Below are 18,277 nucleotides of genomic sequence, written 5' to 3'. Positions count from 1 at the left end.
TATTCTCACTCGCTCTCAATTTAGAGTCCATCCTTAAATAAACCTAACATACATATACGTATTTGGAGGCTGGGATTCGAGCTCATACTCAGAACTGTAACGGAGCCGTAAAAACTACTACTGGATGCATTGAACATTGCTTGTCAGACAAATCGTGATGAACTGAAACAGAATACCAACTACGTAAAATAGGTAAATATATTCATAAACACCCTAATACAAATGCAATGTTTAATTGTATTCAATTGGGGAAAATAACTAACCGAACTAATCCGTGTATGATTCAGATTCGAACTGGCTTCAAAACCGTGATAACGCGGAAATGTAGCCCGCTCTTTGTAATCGGGAATGAACGCCATTTTCACTCGGACCTTTTATCAGGTGACACAGCTTCGAAAGGAGGGAAACAAAAATCCTAAAATGTCCAGATCGAAAGTAAGTACATTTATATTGAATGGCTCCTTGTAACTTTCAAACATGTGTCAGCCAGCCATTATTTTTAAACAGTAGTATATTTTATTATTTTGATATGTTTGCATTCGTAATACACTGTGGCGTTGAGAAATGGCAGGGCATTTTGGGACATGTCTGTGGAGGAACGCTAACAACAAGGCTTTGTAATGCAATGTGTTATAAAATAGCCCTACATAAATATTTGCGTTTCATTTTATTTTATTCCTTGGTGTACTGCAGTCGTTTCATGTGTTGTGCATGGATGTTGGGCTTTCCATGTCCAACTCGGCACCGGGTGAAGACTCTCCATTTGAACTCTCCAAACAAGTCATTCAGAAGTTTGTCCAACGTCAGGTAAGATAGGAAACATCGAACTACAAAATGATTTATTTATTCAGTATAAAGAAGAATTAAGGCCACGCTGAAAAGGAAAAGAAAAATCACATTACAAGATCAAAATCGTAATCTTATTTTGGGGAAAAAAACTAGGGGGAAAAGCCATGTTTTTAGAAATAGGTACAGGAATTCATTGTCATAATATAGTGATTTTAATCTTGAATGTGCAACAACTTAACTCTTCGAAAAAAATACTATTTTGTAATAGTAACCTCGTTTTAAAAACAAGTCAATTTTAAAAAATACAATAGTGCAACTTCATTTTCACAGTACAGTATTGCAACTTTAATACCCAAATATATAATATAAATCATGTCACTAATATTGGAAGTAAACTATATGACTCTTTTTCTAGTATTGCATATTTTAAAATATACACTTCTTGAAAATATACAATTTTGATTTGATATTTATTTTTTGTTGACTATAAACAGCTTTGTTATTGTGAAATTTAGAATTAAATCTTATCGTGTAATTGTTTTTTTTTCCCTTTCAGACTGGTCATATCAAGTAATAATTAATTATGAATGTGGCATATATGATTGTTATTTGTTTTCACAGGTGTTTGCTGAGGTCAAGGATGAATTGGCTTTGGTTCTGTTCGGCACAGACTCGACCAACAACCCGCTGGCTCAAGATGGCCAATACCAGAACATCACTGTTCACCGCAACCTGATGGTACCTGACTTTGAGCTCTTGGAGGAGATTGAGAATCAGGTCCATCCGGAAAATCAACAGGCGGACTGTATCCTTTTCAAGCACTTGACACTTGTGAGGGGAAAGAAAGGCATTAAAAGAGACATGTCTTCTTTAATCGCTGTAAAAAGGGTTAGATGCTCTTGTGGTCTGCATGGATCTTCTTCAAACTGGAATAAAGTAAGATTTTAATTTATTATTTTTTTAAATATCTGCTAACTTGTGCGATAAAGATATATCAAACTCGGTTTTGTCATTTTGTGCCACATCAATATCATGATAGATATATTTTTTAGGGGGAAACGTTATGATCAACTCAACATTTACTTCCTGACTGACCTCAGTGTTGAAGCAGACTCAGAAGAGCTGGACGTCATTGTTGAAAACCTGAAACAAGTTGACATAACGCTGCAGTTCTTGTAAGTTCCAACATTGTGTTTTCCCAGTTAGGGGCATCCGCTCCAACAGATGCCGCTTGAATAATTTAACACCTCGCCTCAAATATACGCCACCCTTTTTCTCCTCAGGAAAAAAAAAAAACAGGTGGTTCCACTCTCCTGCTGGAGCTGTAGTAACCTTTATGATGGCTGTCATGGCCGTGTGTTACAGAAAACGTTATTATCACAACCCATATCAGAGCAGATGTGGGATCTGTAAAGTTGATGGTGGAGTTTTAAAGCTAAAGTGGCAGAGCAAAACCTGCAAAACGTTTTACCACTGAAATGACAAAATAATTCGATGTTTCAATGAGTCACAGAGGGCCATAATGCAAGATATATTTTTTTATTAGAATGTATTTTTGAATTGAATTAATATTATTGTTTGAAAAGATCAGTATCTCACCCTTTATCACTTACCGGTAAATTGCTTGATCCTATTCTTTGACCTATATTTTAAAGAAATGTTACCATTCTTTGTATTCCGTAGTTTACCCTTCTCTGCTGAAGAGGAATCAGTGGATGAAGCAGGCGATGCGGGAAGAGGAGGTCCCGGTGCAAGAGGCTCGGGTAAAGGCTTGTCCAGTGAACAGAAGACTGGACTGGAAATGGTCAAACACATTATGGTCAGCCTGGATGAGCAGGATGGTCTCGATCAGATTTACACATTCAGGTGAAAGGGCTTTTTGATCTCTCTAAAGAAGACGTAGCAAATGGGCGTCGAACAAAACTCATGGCAGCTCCGCTTACCTTTTGGCTTTGATGCGATAGCAGATGTTTCACGCCTTTAGACGATGTGGCTCTTTTGCACTCCTGTTTCAAACAACGTTGTGTGACCGACCGCTCAAAAGTGGCTCTGGATCTTCACCTCGCCTAGTTTATTCTGAGATCTGGAGAAACCTTGTGTAGGGGTTGTCATTGCATAAATTAGCCCCATAGTGATGTACGAGTAGGGTGCAAGTGCAGTACTGGGAGCTCACAGACACATACTCAGAAATAGGCAGCTCACAGAAGATTTACTTTGTTAAATTTCACTCTGAATGAGACTTCAGAGACCCCAATAATTGCTTCCAGTCATTAAAAAAAAAAAGTGAACTTTTCATGTGAAGACTCTCATTGGTTTGGTCTTGGTCTGAAATGGTTTCTTCCTTTGTGCATTCGCAGGAATGCTATTGAGGGGCTGTGTATGTTCAAGAGCACTGAGAGAAGACCCATGGCGTGGCCCTGTCAACTGACCATTGGCAGTGCTCTCTCCATTCGCATCGTTGGCTACAAAGCTGTATGTGATGTGGCAAGCACTTAACACACTCACCAACCAACACATAGGTGCAGCCGCATAACCTGATGCACTACAGTTGAACAAAAAGTGTGTCTATGTATGGACAACAGAATGGCACGCCAGTGCGTTGAGGCTGAATCATGCGCTTCTCGCGGTTTCCAGCACGATGTTGTAGTTCGTTGCTACTTTTGTTTTGTTAATCAACAACTTGTTCCACACAATTAGGACCACTGTTGTAGGTGCTCTACAGCTGTGATCGTCTGGCATTCTGACCTTTTAAAAAGGAAATCCCAACCCCATTTATGAGTCCCGCTTGTGTCCACCAGGTGACTGAGGAGAAGCTGAAGAAAACGTGGCTCACAGTGGACGCACTGAGCCACAAGAGAGACCACATCAAGAAAGAAACGGTCTACTGTCTGGATGATGACAACGAGACGGAGGTGCAGAAGGACGACCTAATCCAAGGTAAATCTTTTCCATTGTGGTTGCGATACTTCTTTTAAGAGAATGCAACGGCATAAGATAAGATAAGAAAACCTTTATTAGTCTCGCAATGGAGAAATTCCCAATTCACAGCAGCAAAGTTACGAAAGGAAGAAGTAGAACAACAAAATATAGGAGCTGCTGGAAAGGCAGCCACTCTCGCAGCGCCATTTTGAAGTCAAAATAACAAAAATAACACAACACAACACGTAGGACACAGACAGTCGTGCAATCTTCACCACTTTTCTGCATACACTTTGTTGTCTGAAGCAGTTCTAGATGAAAGAGGAGAGGATCAAAGTGTCCTTTCACCAGTGGATCAGAGACGCCATGCTGAAAATGTGCACATGTCTGCTACAAGCTAAGTTTTGAAAGCAAACACGAAGCTGTAGCGTCCATTGACGAAAAGAGATGAGTTCACTTCTCCTGTCCCATGTAATCCGCTTCAAACTCCAAGCCGCGACTCCCAGTTCCAAATCCGCATCGGTTTCCCTTGTTTTGTTCCTGATAACTAAAGTTTAAATGCCTGCTTAAAACGGGTGTATTCAAGTAAGGTCCAATTTTTTTGTGTTAAATGTTAATAAAGGCATGTTTTATGAATTATTTAGATTGGGTTTTTCCCCCCCCAAAGCAACATTTATTTTTATGTCTAATTCAAGCTAAAAAGTTAATGCCTGCAAATAAAATTAAGGAGTCTTTTGGAAATTTAAATTTCCAGGTAATAATCAGTTGTGTTACATTCCACTATTGGAGAATCATCAACCCGTACAAGTAAGGAGCGCATGGTATGAGAAAAGGGTTCAGGAGTACACAAGACAAAGCATGTTGGGAATTATTTCCGTCGCTATTAATTCAGGTTTGGTTACAAATAGTCACACATTGGTATTCTAGTATGGTATCTCTGTAACCAACCTTCTCTAAATAGATGGTGTGTTTGTCTTGTGTTACCAGGTTTTTGCTATGGAAGCGATATTGTTCCCTTCTCGAAAGTGGATCAAGAGCAGATGAAATACAAACATGATGGGAAGTGCTTTGCTGTTTTAGGATTTACCAACCAAAACCTGGTACTATGCCATTTGATTTGATTGATTGCTTTTTTTTTAATTAGTTGTGATTTCCCTACACGTCCATTGTTTGTGTTTGGTCTCTCTGCAGGTTCCTCGTCACTCCTTCATGGGAATTCAGACCATCAAGATCTTTGCTCCAGGCGACGATCAGGTAAAATCCAGGAGCAGATTTTGTAAAACGAGTGCTTGCTCTGTGTCAATATTGATGACTTTTTCCTGGGCTCAGCATGCTGGGGTGGCGCTGTCCGCTCTCATCCGGGCGCTGGACGAGCTCAAAATGGTGGCCATCGTTCGGTATGCCTACGACCGGCGGTGCAACCCTCAAATAGGAGCAGCTTTCCCTTGTATCAAGCTGAACTACGAGGTGATGTCACAACATCCTTCTCATTGTAGCTTATTATCCATATGTTAATTTTCAAGTGCGTTTGTCTAAATCGCAGCATATTACCAGCAAGCAGCCGGTCTTATATTACCATCAATGGTTTACAGCCTGAAGTCTTTAACGTAGTGTCTGTACAAAAAAAAAAAAAGACACCCAAGATGTACATTGAACCTCTATTAAACTGATCACTGTAACCTATGTTTGCTAATGCAAAATAAATAATGATACATTATCTTACAGTGAGGGAAGAAAAAAGTATTCAAACAAATTAACAACTATAAATGGGGCAATTTTTAAAAAAATTTTTAGCATGACTTTAATACTTTCTTGCCATTTATTGCCATACAGGTAAACGAACGTGTGTTTCTCTCCGCAGTGTCTCATATATGTCCAGCTGCCCTTCATGGAAGACCTCCGGCACTTCACATATCCTTCCCTGAACTGCAAGAAATTCAGCCCCTCAGGTATTCTTCTTGTTTTTTTTAGTTTTTTTAAAATATTATCATTTAATGACAGCGCATCCCGTATTGGAATATTTTTTACAAAGATACAAATATTCCAAATGATTTGATATTACACAATCTATGACAGTGACAATTCAAAGTGCAAACCTCACAGGCCTTGCCAATCAAATGTGAGATTACCGTGTATACACAGACACACAGTTGCAGGCTGTCGACTCTCTCATCGACTCCATGATGTTGGTGGACAAAGATGAAGACGGAAACCTAAAAGACTTGTTCAAAGCCCACCACATTCCCAACCCTGCGTTCCAGAGGCTTTTCCAGGTAGTCAGTGTAGAAAGTATCATTTCTTGCCTTCTCAGTTTTTACCATGCGAGTCATTTGTCCAACTACCACGAATCACAAGGCATAGAATCTGTTGTCTTGGTGGCCTTGCGTTCGTCGGGATTCCGGGCACCTTTATTGGCCTGTTAAAGAGTACAAATACATAATCTTGGTCAGATGACAGACTTGCTTTCTACTTATTACAATTTTGACTTTTGAATGTGTTTGTTTTGCTGTTTTAACAAAGTAAGATGTAGAAAGCACATGTATCTTTTCAAAAGCAAGAATTAAAAGGAAAATATCAGAAAAATGTATACTCATACAAGTACGTTAACAAAGTATTTGTACTTTATTACTTCCCTCCACGAGAAATAGGACCAACAGAAGGCTGTGTCTCAAAGTATAGTAACTGCCAGCCAGATATTTGTATTAAGGTATTCGTTCTAAGGTGTTTACTTGTACAATATTTAAAAGTCTCATTCAGACACAATTATTTCCTGTAATCCGATATAAATGTGTCTTCCAATCTCTGTCAGTGCCTGCATCATCGAGCCGTCAACCCCGGCACCGCCCTTCCCCCAATGGAGCCTTGGCTGGTAGCTGTACTGGACCGCCCGGATGTCATCAAGGAGCGTTGTGGAGTGCCACTAGATGAGGTGAAGAAGGTGTTTCCTCTCAAAGTGATGGAAAAGAAGAAGCCGCTGAAAACTAGTGCTGAGATCTTTGGAAAAGAGTAAGTCTGGTGTTTTTGCAAGGTCAAAAACTACAGTGGAACCTCCAAAATTGAACATCTCTCTGTCCACCAAACTTGATATCAAAAGTCACAAGACGCACTTGTTGTTGGTCAAACCAGAGCGACATGCTTGTACCTTGAATTTCAGTGTTGCAGAATATTTTGTTATATTTTGTTTGTTAGAATAGTTTGTTGTATTTGAACAGGACACGTAAACATTTAAAAGCATGCTGACTTGCAATCTGCAAGCCTCCCTCTCTCACAACATACTTGTCAGCAGTCTTGAAAGATCAATAGTTTGATTTTAGTTCGACTGACCTGGTTACCTTGTCTTTCCACTTGCATTACTGTTATGAATGTTAAAATTGTCCATAAAATGCTGCCTCATGCAATTCATAATCGGTTGATGGTGACACTTTAACTCTGCAACTGCTTATTTCTAATTTACATACATCATTTTAGATGAAAACATTCTTTAATTGGGGGATTTTGTTCCATTTTCACACTATAGTATCAACATTATGTGTCACTGTGTTGAAAATGCATGTGTGGCCAAGGTTCTTCAATGTACTTTTTACTGTCTTCTACGTGACCCCTTCTACTGTCAGCTCTGAGCAGCCAGATGCTAAGAAGGCAAAGGGAGATGCGGCAGAGGAGGATGAGGGGGAGGAGTATAATCTGGCTGACATTTCTGAAGGCTCTGTTACTTCGGTAAGAAGCTGGGTGGGAGAGACAAGAGGGGAGGAGGGAATGCTCTGCGGCTCACCATTTTCAACGTCATTCCGCCTTTCATCTAGGTCGGGAGCGTAAATCCCGCCCGTGACTTCCGCATCCTGATCAAGCAAAAAACGCTTCCATTCCAAGGGGGTGAGGTCCAATTTATTCCATTTTTCATTGTGCAAAAAAGGCCATCATCAGTGTTTGGGAAAGTTCATTTTCGAGTTCAAAGTTAGGTTTACAAATTTTTCAATTCAATATTTTGAACTAGGTCATAGTTTTAATTTTATTTATTTTAAACGATACGTCGTTCCAGGCCACTGCCATTTCCAAAATAGTTGCTACCCATTCAGTCCACACTAGTATATGGCTGCAGCTTTCGCCCTACAATCACATGAGGAAAAAGCTTATTGCATGAATGCTGTTTTTTTTTTTTAATGGGGGATTTAAACAAAAATAGCAGTGTAGTTTAATGGTGCAATCAAAAATACAATCTAAGGTCGGAACCAGGCTGAGGTCGGAAATTAACTGTCAACCTAATACGTATAGACAAACAACCATTCACACCTAGGGACAATTTAGAGTGTTTGTTCCATTAACCTACTATGCACGTTTTTGAAATGTGGAAACGGACGTCCCCGAAGAAAATCAATGCAGGCACTGGGAGAACATGCAAATTCCACACAGGAAGGCTGGAGCCTAGAATCAAACCCTGGACCGCTGTACTGTGAGGCGGACAAGCTCACCAGTCATCCACTGCACGCGCACTGCTTTTGTTTTTAGACATATATAAAAAAACACTAGTGCGGGTAATAAAACGCAGCCAAGTTGCAACAACAGATATATTTGCAGTATACAAAAATTATATACAGTATCGCATATGTCAGTTACCTGTATCGGTTGAAATTTCTCATATCGTGCATCGCTAGCCATCATGCTTTATATTTTATCACATGAAGGCTAGTTTACTGTGTTGAGCCGAGCTTTGGCCTGGAAGTCAAACGAAACCTGGGACTCTTGAACAAAAATGAACTTTCATTCATTGTACTTGTTCAAGTAGAAAAGAACACTGGCCATGAGTGTACAAGTGGATATCTGTTGTAAATTCTGTTTCTTTGTTTGGGTGTGTTGACCAAATACCCCACTACCACTCACCCACCCAGCCTGCGAGCAGCTGACTCACAGGATAGAGCAGTTGCTCGGCAACAAGAGCACACAGTACTACATGAAAAGCATCACCTGTATCCAGGCCTTCAGAGAACTGTCTGTCAAGGTAAATAAACAATGACTATTTCCTCACAATTTGAATCACTGCCAGTCCTTGCAAAAATATGTGTTCGCGAGTTAACATGCATTCTTGGCAAGTGTTTTGAAGGATTTTAGAATCTTTCATGTCTTTGAATACGCAGCTCGGAAAGGCCGATCTGTACAATAGCTACCTCCAGTTGCTGAAAGGAAGCATCACCAACAGGGGGCTGGAAGTCTTTTGGGACCTGCTTGTTCAAGGTACGCAAAGCCTACCCATTCATTCCTTCTCGGTGATGTCACAAAATTTCCACAGTGTGTTTTAAGACGTGAGATACACTGCTCATCATTTGCAACGGTACAGTCCCTCCCTCGTTCATCATTTTGGTGTCTTTTTGTTGCTATTACAGGTTGCATATCGCTTATTGGCCAGGACGAGGTGGAAGGAAGCTCCGTGTCCAAAAATGAAGCCGCTCAGGTGACTTAAGCGAACAATTTCACAGTGACCCTGACATTGTCCTCATTTCTGAGAACACTGTACTCTTTTGTCAGTTTCTGCTGGCTGATGAGAAAAACAAAGAGCCGGTTGCGACAATGGCAGATGATGCTGACGATGTTGACGACTTGGTAAATATGTTTTTTTTCCCACTTATTGTAAGGAAGCATGAGGTCACTGCTGTGAGTCAATCTCATTTAAAAACGATTTCCTGCGTATTTTGCATCAAGTGTCCCTGATGGTCCTGACCTATTGCAATCTCCAATATAAACTCTCCAATCACACATTTTCTTTCCGCCCTCCCTCTTCCTGTGCAGCTGGACAACATGTAAGGAAGAAGGCAATGGGAGCGACTGCAGGAAAAATGCAAAGTATTCATCCTTGGGTCCATCTCTCCATTGTTCCGCCTTCCACATGGAGACCGATGGGTACTTGGGAGGAATACTGCACAGAAAGAACATGACCTTAACCTGCCTTGTAATCTTTTGTTGGGGGTCTTACAAAACACAGCTGGGACTGGACAAACGACAGGATTCTGAATGTTTATTATCTTAAATGTGATTTATTGTGTGTGTGTGTCTGTGTGTGTGTGTGTGTGTATAGCACTTAGGGTTGCTACAGATATTGACTGTACAGTGGCATCGGGAAATGTGGTATGTTTGTATGCCAGACAAATTAACAGTAGTAGCACCAAAACTAGGTTAATGACTCCAGTGTGGTTTGTCTTTAACATATCCACCGGAGGAAATGGTCAAGCAAGCCCGACTGCCACTGGGACCAGTGTTTGGCCTTGAATATGGCGTTCTCGTCTCCCATGGCCAACTTCGTTAAGACTTCTTGATCCACATCGCTTCCCACAGCGATCACTGTGGGAACGACCTGTTCCCTACGCATGGAGCGGACCGCCTCGTCAAGGTTTTTCCTGTCTGTGACGCCGTCTGTGATGAAAACGAACGCGATCTCAGCGACGCGTCTCGTCTGGCGAGCTGTTCCCTTGCCAAGCACTCTGTTAATAGCGTGGGTGATGGCTGGCCCCACGCTCGACGAAGAGTCCAGATAGCGCAGACGAGCCAGGCCGTCAGAAACAAGGATGCGATCGTGTGTGAGAGGGAAAGCCAGATAGTTCTCCCCATCCTTGCCGTATTGCAGAAGAGCCAAGCGAGCTCGCAGGCGATCTGTCCTACTCCGGGCCAGTACCAGTCTATCTACCAGCGTTTGTAAAAATTCACGAACGTGGCGGAAGTTGTCCGCACCGAGGCGCTCTGAGCCGTCGAGCAGGAATACCACATCCACTGGTCGCTGGGCACATGGGGCCACATCAGGCTCTATGGAAAGCCAACAAATTGCTGAATAGCATTACAACCACAACTAGTACTTTTCTTCAGCTAGTGGATCAAAGTAAAATTGGAGTTTACAGATCATCCACCCTCACTCCTAGCCCTCTTCCCCAACTCAAAACCCCTAATACTGAACCCTAATGCTTTCTCACTTGCAATTCATGGTTGTATTGAAAACTCAAGTCTTATTGTAAACAGACAACCATGTGCACAAAATCCTGGTAAATTCAAGAAGACCTACCACTCTTGCAGGGGAGATTGGGGCACACAACAACCGGATCTTGAAGGGAAAACAAATGGACTTGGTTAAAAAAAAAACTCATTTGAGAACATTGAACATTGTCCCACTGAACTTACCGGGACAGAGCACAGTTTCCATTTTGTCGATGAAGTCCTCTGCGACCAAGTCAACAAAGTTCTTCATTCCAGTGACCCGATCCTTTTTGTCGCAAGCTATGGAACCCAGGATCTCGTCGTCCTGTGCTTTTCTAAACATGTCTCCAACCCCGATGGCGTTTACCACTACGCTGCTATCATGGCAAAGATACGTGAGAAGATCATCGTCATCGCGCGGGTCAAAGCGTCCATCGGTGATAACCACCACGGACACTTTGGCGCGGGCTCTCTTGCTGTCCCTGATGAGGTGGTCGTAGGCAAACTTAAGAGCCGAGGGGGTGAAGGTGCCCCCAGCGATCCATTGAAGGTTCTTCACCGCCGTTTTAAAAGTAGACATGGAGTTAATGTCGGGGTCGTCGAGACGGATGGCTTCAAAAGTCCCGTTGTGGCTGTACTGAACAACTCCAACTCTTGTTCCTGAATGTTTTGGTGGTAAGAATTATTCAACTAAGTCATTCGAAAGTAAGATTTGGTCTCATTTGAAAGAGCTGCAGGATATTCATTACAAACAAAGTAAACCGATTCACTCTCTTTTATGGCAAACTCTTAGGACTTGAAGCATTTTACTTTATCATTTGCAAGGCGATGGTGGTAGACTTTACCGGTCGGGGATGCGGGGTTGCTGGCCATAGATCCCAAACGATTAATGGTGTTGATGACAAAGTTCTTTTCCAAGGTGAAGTTAGTCAGACCGACACTCTCCGAGCTGTCTATGACAAATACGATGTCCAGAGCACCGCAAATCTTCTCACAGTCTATGGCAAAAGGTAAGAATTGCTTTAGTATGTTTGAAATATGGAATAATACCGAACTGCATATTTGTACTACAGTATAAATGTATAGATTGCTCACCACAACAACCACAAGTCTCCCTTATATAAGTCATGACGTCACAATCCTGGAATGAGAATGGAACAATATGAAGTGATAGTGTTGACAAAAGCCCCCCCGTCTAGAATGCACTCACAGTAAGTGCAGGATCGCCCATTGGTCCAGGGTAACCCTGCACACAAGCAGTACAAGCACTTAGCAATGTACTTGAATATTCCAGTTATTAAATTGTGTGCTGTTTCTCACATCAGGCCCAGGGTCCCCTCTTATTCCCCTGGCTCCCGGTTCTCCTGCGTGACCTGGCTCCCCCTAAACAGATAAAATAAGCTCAAGTAATCATCTAGAAATGAGTCTCTCTGTATTCGGCTTCAATTTTTAAAGTACCCCTAACACCGAGTGATCTTATACTACACATAACGAACTTCTAGGTTGCTTTCACACTTCTCAACTGTATTTTATAGAGCACTTTAAACAACTACCGCTGTATACAAAGCGCTGTACATGGAGCAAATATATATACAACAATAAATTAATAACGAAGAGAGTATAAAGTTCAAAAACAGTAAAACTAAATTTAAGTCTGAGTCATGCTGAGTGAAAAGCCACTTCCAGCCTTTATTCCACTTAATCAAACTCGACAGGTGTGAAACCAAACTCTTGTGCTGTGTGTTCTGAGACCATCGAGATGTCGTTTAGATTGCTTTGTGTGGAAAAAAAGAACCAAACCGTGAGCACCAAGTTGATGAACAGCCTATTAACTGATTTGTTCCAGAAGAAGCAAACTGTAGGTATGAAATCACCTTAAAACAACACAATTAAGTTGTGTTCACACTTATCATGTATGCTTTGAACAAACTAGTGTGGCCGCTGATTCAGTTGTTAAGTGTCAACGTAATCCTCCTCCTGAGGGTCACCAAAATAAGTGGTTTCTATCCACCACAAACAAATATATACCCTGCAAAGATTGTTTTGAAAGTACGGATTTTGTCACGATGCCTCAAAAACCCCTGCTGACCAGGTTGCAAATTCATTCATATTTTTACTTGGCAACCTTTGGTGTGATTTCGAAAGGTCATTGTGAATGTAGGATCAAACGTGATTCCAAAAGTGTCAAGTCGGCGTGTGCAAATCAAATCACAAATCAATGAATCTTACAGACTCGCCACGTGGACCTTTGTCTCCTGGCTCTCCCTTGGCTCCGCATTCACCTCGACCACCCCTTGGTCCTTTTCTCCCTGGATCGCCCCGGTCGCCCTGAGAAACACAGTTAATTGGCATACTTTTAAAGTGCATACACCACTGCACAAATAGCACAACGATTTTTAAATCATACTGCTGAGAAGAAGAAAAATGAAAAAAAAAAATTCAACAGAAGCTTTTCCGGTCAGTAGGACCCGTGGCCACCATACATTAAAATAAATTGAGAATACTGCTAACTTGCATTGCTGCTAAAAGGAATCAATATCTGTTTTTCTGGTTATTGCAGTGTGTATGACTTCCTGTCCTCTTATGCCTTACTCTGGTTTTAGCTCACACAATATATTTCTAGTTTTTAAATGATAAAAATTAAAAAATGCTGTGTAATATTTAACGTATTGTATTGAAAAAAAATGCTTTCATCCATTTCCATTAATGCTTGTCTTCATTAGCGTGCCTGACTAAGGGCGAGGGGCGTGGCACACCCTGGAATGGTTGTCAACCATTCCCCAGGCATACATAGACAAAAAAAACAAAAACATTAATGCTGAGATTATTAACAATTTAATTAATCTTCAATGAACCTAACATGCGTGAGTTTGGAATGTACCGGGAGAAACCTCACGTAAGCATGGGAAGATTCAAACCCTGATTCCAATCCACCATTGCTGCCCTGACAAAGAGCGTGCATCTACATTTTTTTTTCTTGCCTTCCCCCAATAAGAGATTTATACAGACACCAGCTTTTCATTTCACAGTGGTGAAAAGGAACTGCTTTATCTCGAGAGAAAAAAATTACAGTAGGTCCTCTTGGTCCAGGGTAGCTGAATCCTTGTCTTCCTTGATCACCCTAAAATGAAAAAATAAATTGCTGTTAGAACAGCCGTATGCTTTGTGGTTTGATATCATACATCTCTGAGAGGATAGCCGATTAAATTAATTGATTCACGAGAGCAAATGCATTTGATTCCATAATTTATTTTTTTGCTTCACCCACCTTTGGTCCTTGGGGGCCCGAGTCTCCTCTCGGTCCAGAATCTCCTGGATTTCCTAAAATGCCCTGAAAAGCATCCAGATGTGTTGATAGCCACTGTTATCACTTTTTTATTTTTTTATTTTTAATAGGAACACTCTCCAGTAGTCAAGTTTGAGGTTTTCAACACCCTACATTTGCTCCACGGCCTCCAGGTTCTCCTGCCTGGCCCCTCGGACCTGGGAGTCCAGAATCACCCTAGAATGGGAAAGATATTTTCTCAATTTCCTTTTGAGAGACATCATAATTAAGTTGACAACATCTGTGCATTGGTGCAAAAACCCAAGCCTCACCTTTGCACCCTTAAGTCCATCATTCCCTGGTTGCCCCCTGCTTCCCTGTGGCCCTCGTTCTCCCTTCAAGTGACAGAGATCCATCCACACATTACACAAGTCGACTTCTCTTTACACCCGTGAGATAATGGGATACAAAAATGTGATTTAAAACATTGCGGTAAAAGAAAAAGCAAAACTGAACCAATCCTAGGAGGACACAAACTGAATAGAAATTCCATTTTACAGCCAAATGCAGTAGTCCATAATTTGGTAACAAACTTGCTCCAAAAGCCACACGACCCATAAAAATCATCCGTTTTCTGTAACATTTGTCCTCATTACGGTGGTGGGTGAGCTGGAATGTATCCCAGCTGACTTTGGTCCAGAGGCGGTGGAAGGAAGCGGGAGTACCTAGAGAAAACCTACGCAAGCGCAAGGAGAACAACATGCAGACTCCACAAAAGGAAGGAACCACCCGCCCGCCATATGGAGGATACATTTTAATGTGATGAGGAAATCTTGAAATGTTTTTACCTTTTCTCCCTTTTTCCCAACAGATCCCTGAGCTCCCTTTGGTCCTCCGTGTCCTCTTCTTCCCTGTGGACATGTATTTGTGAACAAACTGCAGCAAAATCACCCGAAGAAAATTAATGGATGTCAATTAAAGGAAACATACCAATACGCCTTTTGGTCCAGGTAAGCCAGGCGTTCCCTGCAAGGGTTTATTTTATTAATCGACTCTCGTTAACTGAATATAATCACATGAAAATGTATTTGATTACCGCTGGTCCCTTTTCTCCCGGGGGTCCTGGATTTCCTGGATTTCCTTTTTCACCCTGCAGGCATTCAGTCCAGGTGTTATGACTGTGGTGTAAATGTGATCATGCTGTGTGGAGTTGTAATTAGATTTCCACCTTTGGTCCTCCTTCACCCTCAGGGCCAACAGCACCTGACTTGCCGGGGAGGCCACGGTCTCCCTGAACAACACAAAAAAACAACCAGTGAGGACATGACCTCAAGCCCCCCCCCCCCCCCCCATCCCCACCCCTCCCCAGTTCCCCCTTACAAAAAAAAAGTTCTCAGTCAGTAATTGTGCTGAAAAGATGTAAGATGCTAACAGCTAGCTTGCTAACTAGAAAAATCTCAGGAGAGAGTAGCCTAAAAACACCTTTTAATAAACTTAAGGCTTTTTCTATAAAACTTGTTTTATGAGCATGGCATCATGCTTAGGAAATAAACTCTTATTAGGGTTTAAAAAATACACGAGAGTTGTTCCATTTTAGTGGCGCCACACTCAGCTTGTGAATGTGTCTGTCTCACTTTGGGCTGTCGTCTCATAACATTACGCTCGCGAGCAGTCATGTGAAGAAACAAAAACATTCTGACTCTCAATCCAGCTGAGAGATGCGAGGATTTCCGCCATCCATCTTTAACTATTTAAATAAATTCTTATCATACTCTTCCTCATGATCAAAATAAAATACCTTTCCCCCCTTTTTGCCCAGGAGGCCAACATCCCCAACGTCTCCTGGGTAGCCGTCTTGTCCCTTGTAGAAACAAAAAATAAAAATGAAAGAGATTGCTCACAAGCGAAGTTCATCAAGAATCATCATGGAAAAAAATATATATTATTAACTCACTTTGTCGCCTGGTTCCCCCTTGCAGCCAGGAGCTCCAATATGGCCAACCTTACCCTGAAGATACATCATACGTCACGAACTGGTCTCAAGATTAGATAGACCTGAACAATTTGTGGAAACGTCACCTTCTGTCCATCGGTTCCATTCTGGCCAGGTACCCCAATCAAACCCTGAACATTTGAAGGTCAGTAAAGAAAGAAGATGATGTGTTTGTTCTAATTCATCTTATGATTCCGACACAAGAAAAAAATACCTTTGCTCCACTTGCTCCTACTTCACCCTGTTGGAGATGAAGAAAGTTGTCAGTCCTAACCATTCGCTCAGACAGATCATCGGACGACGGCTAATTAACATCTGTTTCACCTTCTCGCCCTTCAACCCGACTTCTCCCTACGTCAAAGGACAAAGCAGGACTTGTGAATTGCTGAAATGAAAACAATGTGAATACATGATTTGTTGATCAGTAACCCCTCAGAAAAACCTTTGGTCCGGGACGTCCAATTGGACCCTCAATGCCAGGATCACCCTGTCATAGTCAGAAAAAAAAAAGTCAGGATTTTTTTCATGAAGCATCATATAAGAGAAGGTTCAATGGTAGTACTGTAGATCCTTCCTACCTGTCCTCCCTTTTCACCTTTTGGTCCGCGATAACCACTATCTCCTTTTGTACCCTGTAATACATCAAAATTGTAATCAATGTTTGGTGACCAAACTGAAACCCACATTAGTTGCTTTTTGTGTAGCAAAATGTGGTTAAATATCTAGAATGTGCATATTGTCACTGTAATATCTATCCATAATATCGTTCCATCTATCCATCCCTCCATCCAAACCCAAGCCATTCCATCAAGCCCAAAAGATCCCGATGCTTACAGTCGATGTATCCCAATCATCATTCCATCTATGCAAACTAAAACCAGTCCCATCCGTCCCATTACAACCATAGCAATCCCAATAATCTCATCCCAAACCCCCCATCAAGCCCAAACCAAACTCCAGCAATCCCATCCATTCTAATCCATCCATCCACAAATTCCTATCACCACCACTTGCATCCATCACAACTGAAGATGTCCCATCGATGCCAACTCCACCATTCCAACCCCAGCCATTCCATTCAAGCTCATTGAAATCATCCATTCATCATCTGAAACTTACTTTTGGCCCATGAGGCCCTTTTGGTCCAGGATTCCCTGGGGTCTCGAAGCATTGCTGTTGGTAGCACTATAATCGCAAATCAGAAATATGCGCTTGCAAGTCAAGTTAATTCCAATGCCCCCCCCCCCCAAAAAAAAAGATATGTTACGCATGCACAGACACATTCGGGTTGAGAGCAGGCCACATTGCCATCGCGCTTACCTCTAAATAGGCTTGATATTTCTGCAAGCAAAAGACTAAATTGAGAAAAAGGTACCTGTTAATGAGATGGTTGTACCGTGAGAACAGAGCGAGGAAATCACCATGGCCTGTATGATACGATCAATGGAGTCTCTATTTATTTTCGGTCTGCCATCGACGACATCCACAGCCAAATAGTCGTCGCGGTAAACTTCAGCAGGCGAATTGGCAATCTCTCGCATTCCTGTTTCATCGAGGGACCTCGATGCCGCCACTGAGAAAATGCGAATCCCCTGCTCACGGGCCCTCTCCGCTGTCACCTTTATCCCGCCGCAGGGGTTTCCTGTCACATGGCCGTCGGTGATAAACACAGAGAAGAGGACCGCCTTCGTTCCCGAGTCGTGTTGAGTCATTTGGTGCGTCATGTTTTTGAGAGCGCAGTCGATGTAGGTGCCTTTGCCCAGGTATCGAATCCCACCCAGGCTCCTGATAAAGTTCTCCCTGGTTGCAAACTGGCTGAAGACCACCTGCTTCTGTGAAAAGTGTAGACCTCCGATGGACCAGGTGATGTGGACCAGACCTCGGTACTCCTCATCCACCAGCTTCTGGGCAAAAACCCGTGTGAACTCCTTGATTTTATCCACCAGTACTCCGGGCGGGGACTCCTGTAGGGCAATTGTCTCAGAGGTGTCGATGGTGAAGAACAACTTGATTGGACAGTTTACTGTCCTGGCTGGAAGGAGCAAACATAAGGTCATTGACTGCTTCACAGCAGTTATAATACACAACCACTCCTCCAAAGTTTTAATATGATGCTAACTCACTCTCACAACCTTCTGGTATTGGCAGATTCTCATCTGTACGGTCTCTGGGCATGGGTACCGGCCTCGGACCACGAGGGGTCAGTTGAAGGATGGCGCCATGGACCGTACACAAGAAGATGAACCCTGAAAGATGAATTCTGGCCATTTTCTTGGATCCTCACCTCCGTCCCCTGTGATAGGTAAGACAGAGAAGAAGCTGTGCAGGGCTTGACTTGAAGGACAGGAACCACATGT

General features: G+C 42.2%; 2 protein-coding genes and 1 long non-coding RNA gene across 5 annotated transcripts in view; 2 read left to right on the top strand and 1 right to left on the bottom strand.

Annotated features, from left to right (window-relative positions):
- Nucleotides 1-365: 365 nt before the first annotated feature.
- On the top strand, nucleotides 366-9,871 carry LOC147198069 (DNA repair protein Ku80-like). Of its 2 annotated transcripts, none has more exons than XM_086124092.1 (21): nucleotides 366-435; nucleotides 694-807; nucleotides 1,411-1,594; nucleotides 1,677-1,725; nucleotides 1,890-1,964; nucleotides 2,473-2,655; nucleotides 3,147-3,261; nucleotides 3,588-3,726; nucleotides 4,696-4,808; nucleotides 4,900-4,962; nucleotides 5,038-5,175; nucleotides 5,570-5,657; nucleotides 5,851-5,981; nucleotides 6,518-6,714; nucleotides 7,323-7,425; nucleotides 7,512-7,581; nucleotides 8,595-8,704; nucleotides 8,841-8,937; nucleotides 9,087-9,154; nucleotides 9,229-9,303; nucleotides 9,490-9,871. In XM_086124092.1, exons 1-21 carry the CDS (start codon nucleotides 421-423, stop codon nucleotides 9,502-9,504), a joined length of 2,142 nt encoding a protein of 713 aa, XP_085980218.1. In that variant the 5' UTR covers nucleotides 366-420; the 3' UTR covers nucleotides 9,505-9,871. The 2 variants fall into 2 exon arrangements, with proteins under 2 accessions (XP_085980218.1, XP_085980217.1); XM_086124091.1 differs by having other exon boundaries at nucleotides 1,842-1,964.
- LOC147198068 (collagen alpha-2(VI) chain-like) overlaps nucleotides 9,713-18,277 on the bottom strand; it is a 10,611-nt gene continuing 2,046 nt past the window's right edge. Inside the window, exons 2-28 of one of the 2 annotated variants that reach the window (XM_086124089.1) lie at nucleotides 18,053-18,213; nucleotides 17,342-17,952; nucleotides 17,241-17,261; nucleotides 17,040-17,105; nucleotides 16,499-16,552; nucleotides 16,363-16,407; nucleotides 16,245-16,271; nucleotides 16,135-16,161; nucleotides 16,007-16,051; nucleotides 15,882-15,935; nucleotides 15,726-15,788; nucleotides 15,156-15,218; nucleotides 15,024-15,077; nucleotides 14,918-14,953; nucleotides 14,776-14,838; nucleotides 14,260-14,322; nucleotides 14,102-14,164; nucleotides 13,931-13,993; nucleotides 13,733-13,783; nucleotides 12,892-12,990; nucleotides 11,983-12,045; nucleotides 11,873-11,908; nucleotides 11,758-11,803; nucleotides 11,508-11,660; nucleotides 10,867-11,322; nucleotides 10,751-10,789; nucleotides 9,713-10,497 (exon numbers count right to left, since the gene is read on the bottom strand). In XM_086124089.1, coding sequence (XP_085980215.1) covers nucleotides 9,899-10,497; nucleotides 10,751-10,789; nucleotides 10,867-11,322; nucleotides 11,508-11,660; nucleotides 11,758-11,803; nucleotides 11,873-11,908; nucleotides 11,983-12,045; nucleotides 12,892-12,990; nucleotides 13,733-13,783; nucleotides 13,931-13,993; nucleotides 14,102-14,164; nucleotides 14,260-14,322; nucleotides 14,776-14,838; nucleotides 14,918-14,953; nucleotides 15,024-15,077; nucleotides 15,156-15,218; nucleotides 15,726-15,788; nucleotides 15,882-15,935; nucleotides 16,007-16,051; nucleotides 16,135-16,161; nucleotides 16,245-16,271; nucleotides 16,363-16,407; nucleotides 16,499-16,552; nucleotides 17,040-17,105; nucleotides 17,241-17,261; nucleotides 17,342-17,952; nucleotides 18,053-18,188 — 3,096 coding nt within the window. In that variant the 5' untranslated portion in view covers nucleotides 18,189-18,213 and the 3' untranslated portion in view covers nucleotides 9,713-9,898. Of the gene's footprint in view, nucleotides 10,498-10,750; nucleotides 10,790-10,866; nucleotides 11,323-11,507; nucleotides 11,661-11,757; nucleotides 11,804-11,872; nucleotides 11,909-11,982; nucleotides 12,046-12,891; nucleotides 12,991-13,732; nucleotides 13,784-13,930; nucleotides 13,994-14,101; nucleotides 14,165-14,259; nucleotides 14,323-14,775; nucleotides 14,839-14,917; nucleotides 14,954-15,023; nucleotides 15,078-15,155; nucleotides 15,219-15,725; nucleotides 15,789-15,881; nucleotides 15,936-16,006; nucleotides 16,052-16,134; nucleotides 16,162-16,244; nucleotides 16,272-16,362; nucleotides 16,408-16,498; nucleotides 16,553-17,039; nucleotides 17,106-17,240; nucleotides 17,262-17,341; nucleotides 17,953-18,043; nucleotides 18,214-18,277 lie in introns of both variants that reach the window. The other variant, XM_086124088.1, reaches the window with a different exon arrangement.
- LOC147198067 (uncharacterized) overlaps nucleotides 18,088-18,277 on the top strand; it is a 9,348-nt gene continuing 9,158 nt past the window's right edge. Inside the window, exon 1 of the long non-coding RNA XR_015102303.1 lies at nucleotides 18,088-18,222. This is a non-coding gene — a long non-coding RNA (uncharacterized LOC147198067). The remainder of the gene's footprint in view (nucleotides 18,223-18,277) is intronic.

This window comes from Hippocampus guttulatus, chromosome 11 (assembly GCF_054856545.1).
Source record: "Hippocampus guttulatus isolate MCC_2025c chromosome 11, RoL_Hgut_1.0, whole genome shotgun sequence".
Lineage (NCBI taxonomy): Eukaryota > Metazoa > Chordata > Actinopteri > Syngnathiformes > Syngnathidae > Hippocampus > Hippocampus guttulatus.
This window is presented reverse-complemented; position numbering and strand designations above follow the sequence as displayed.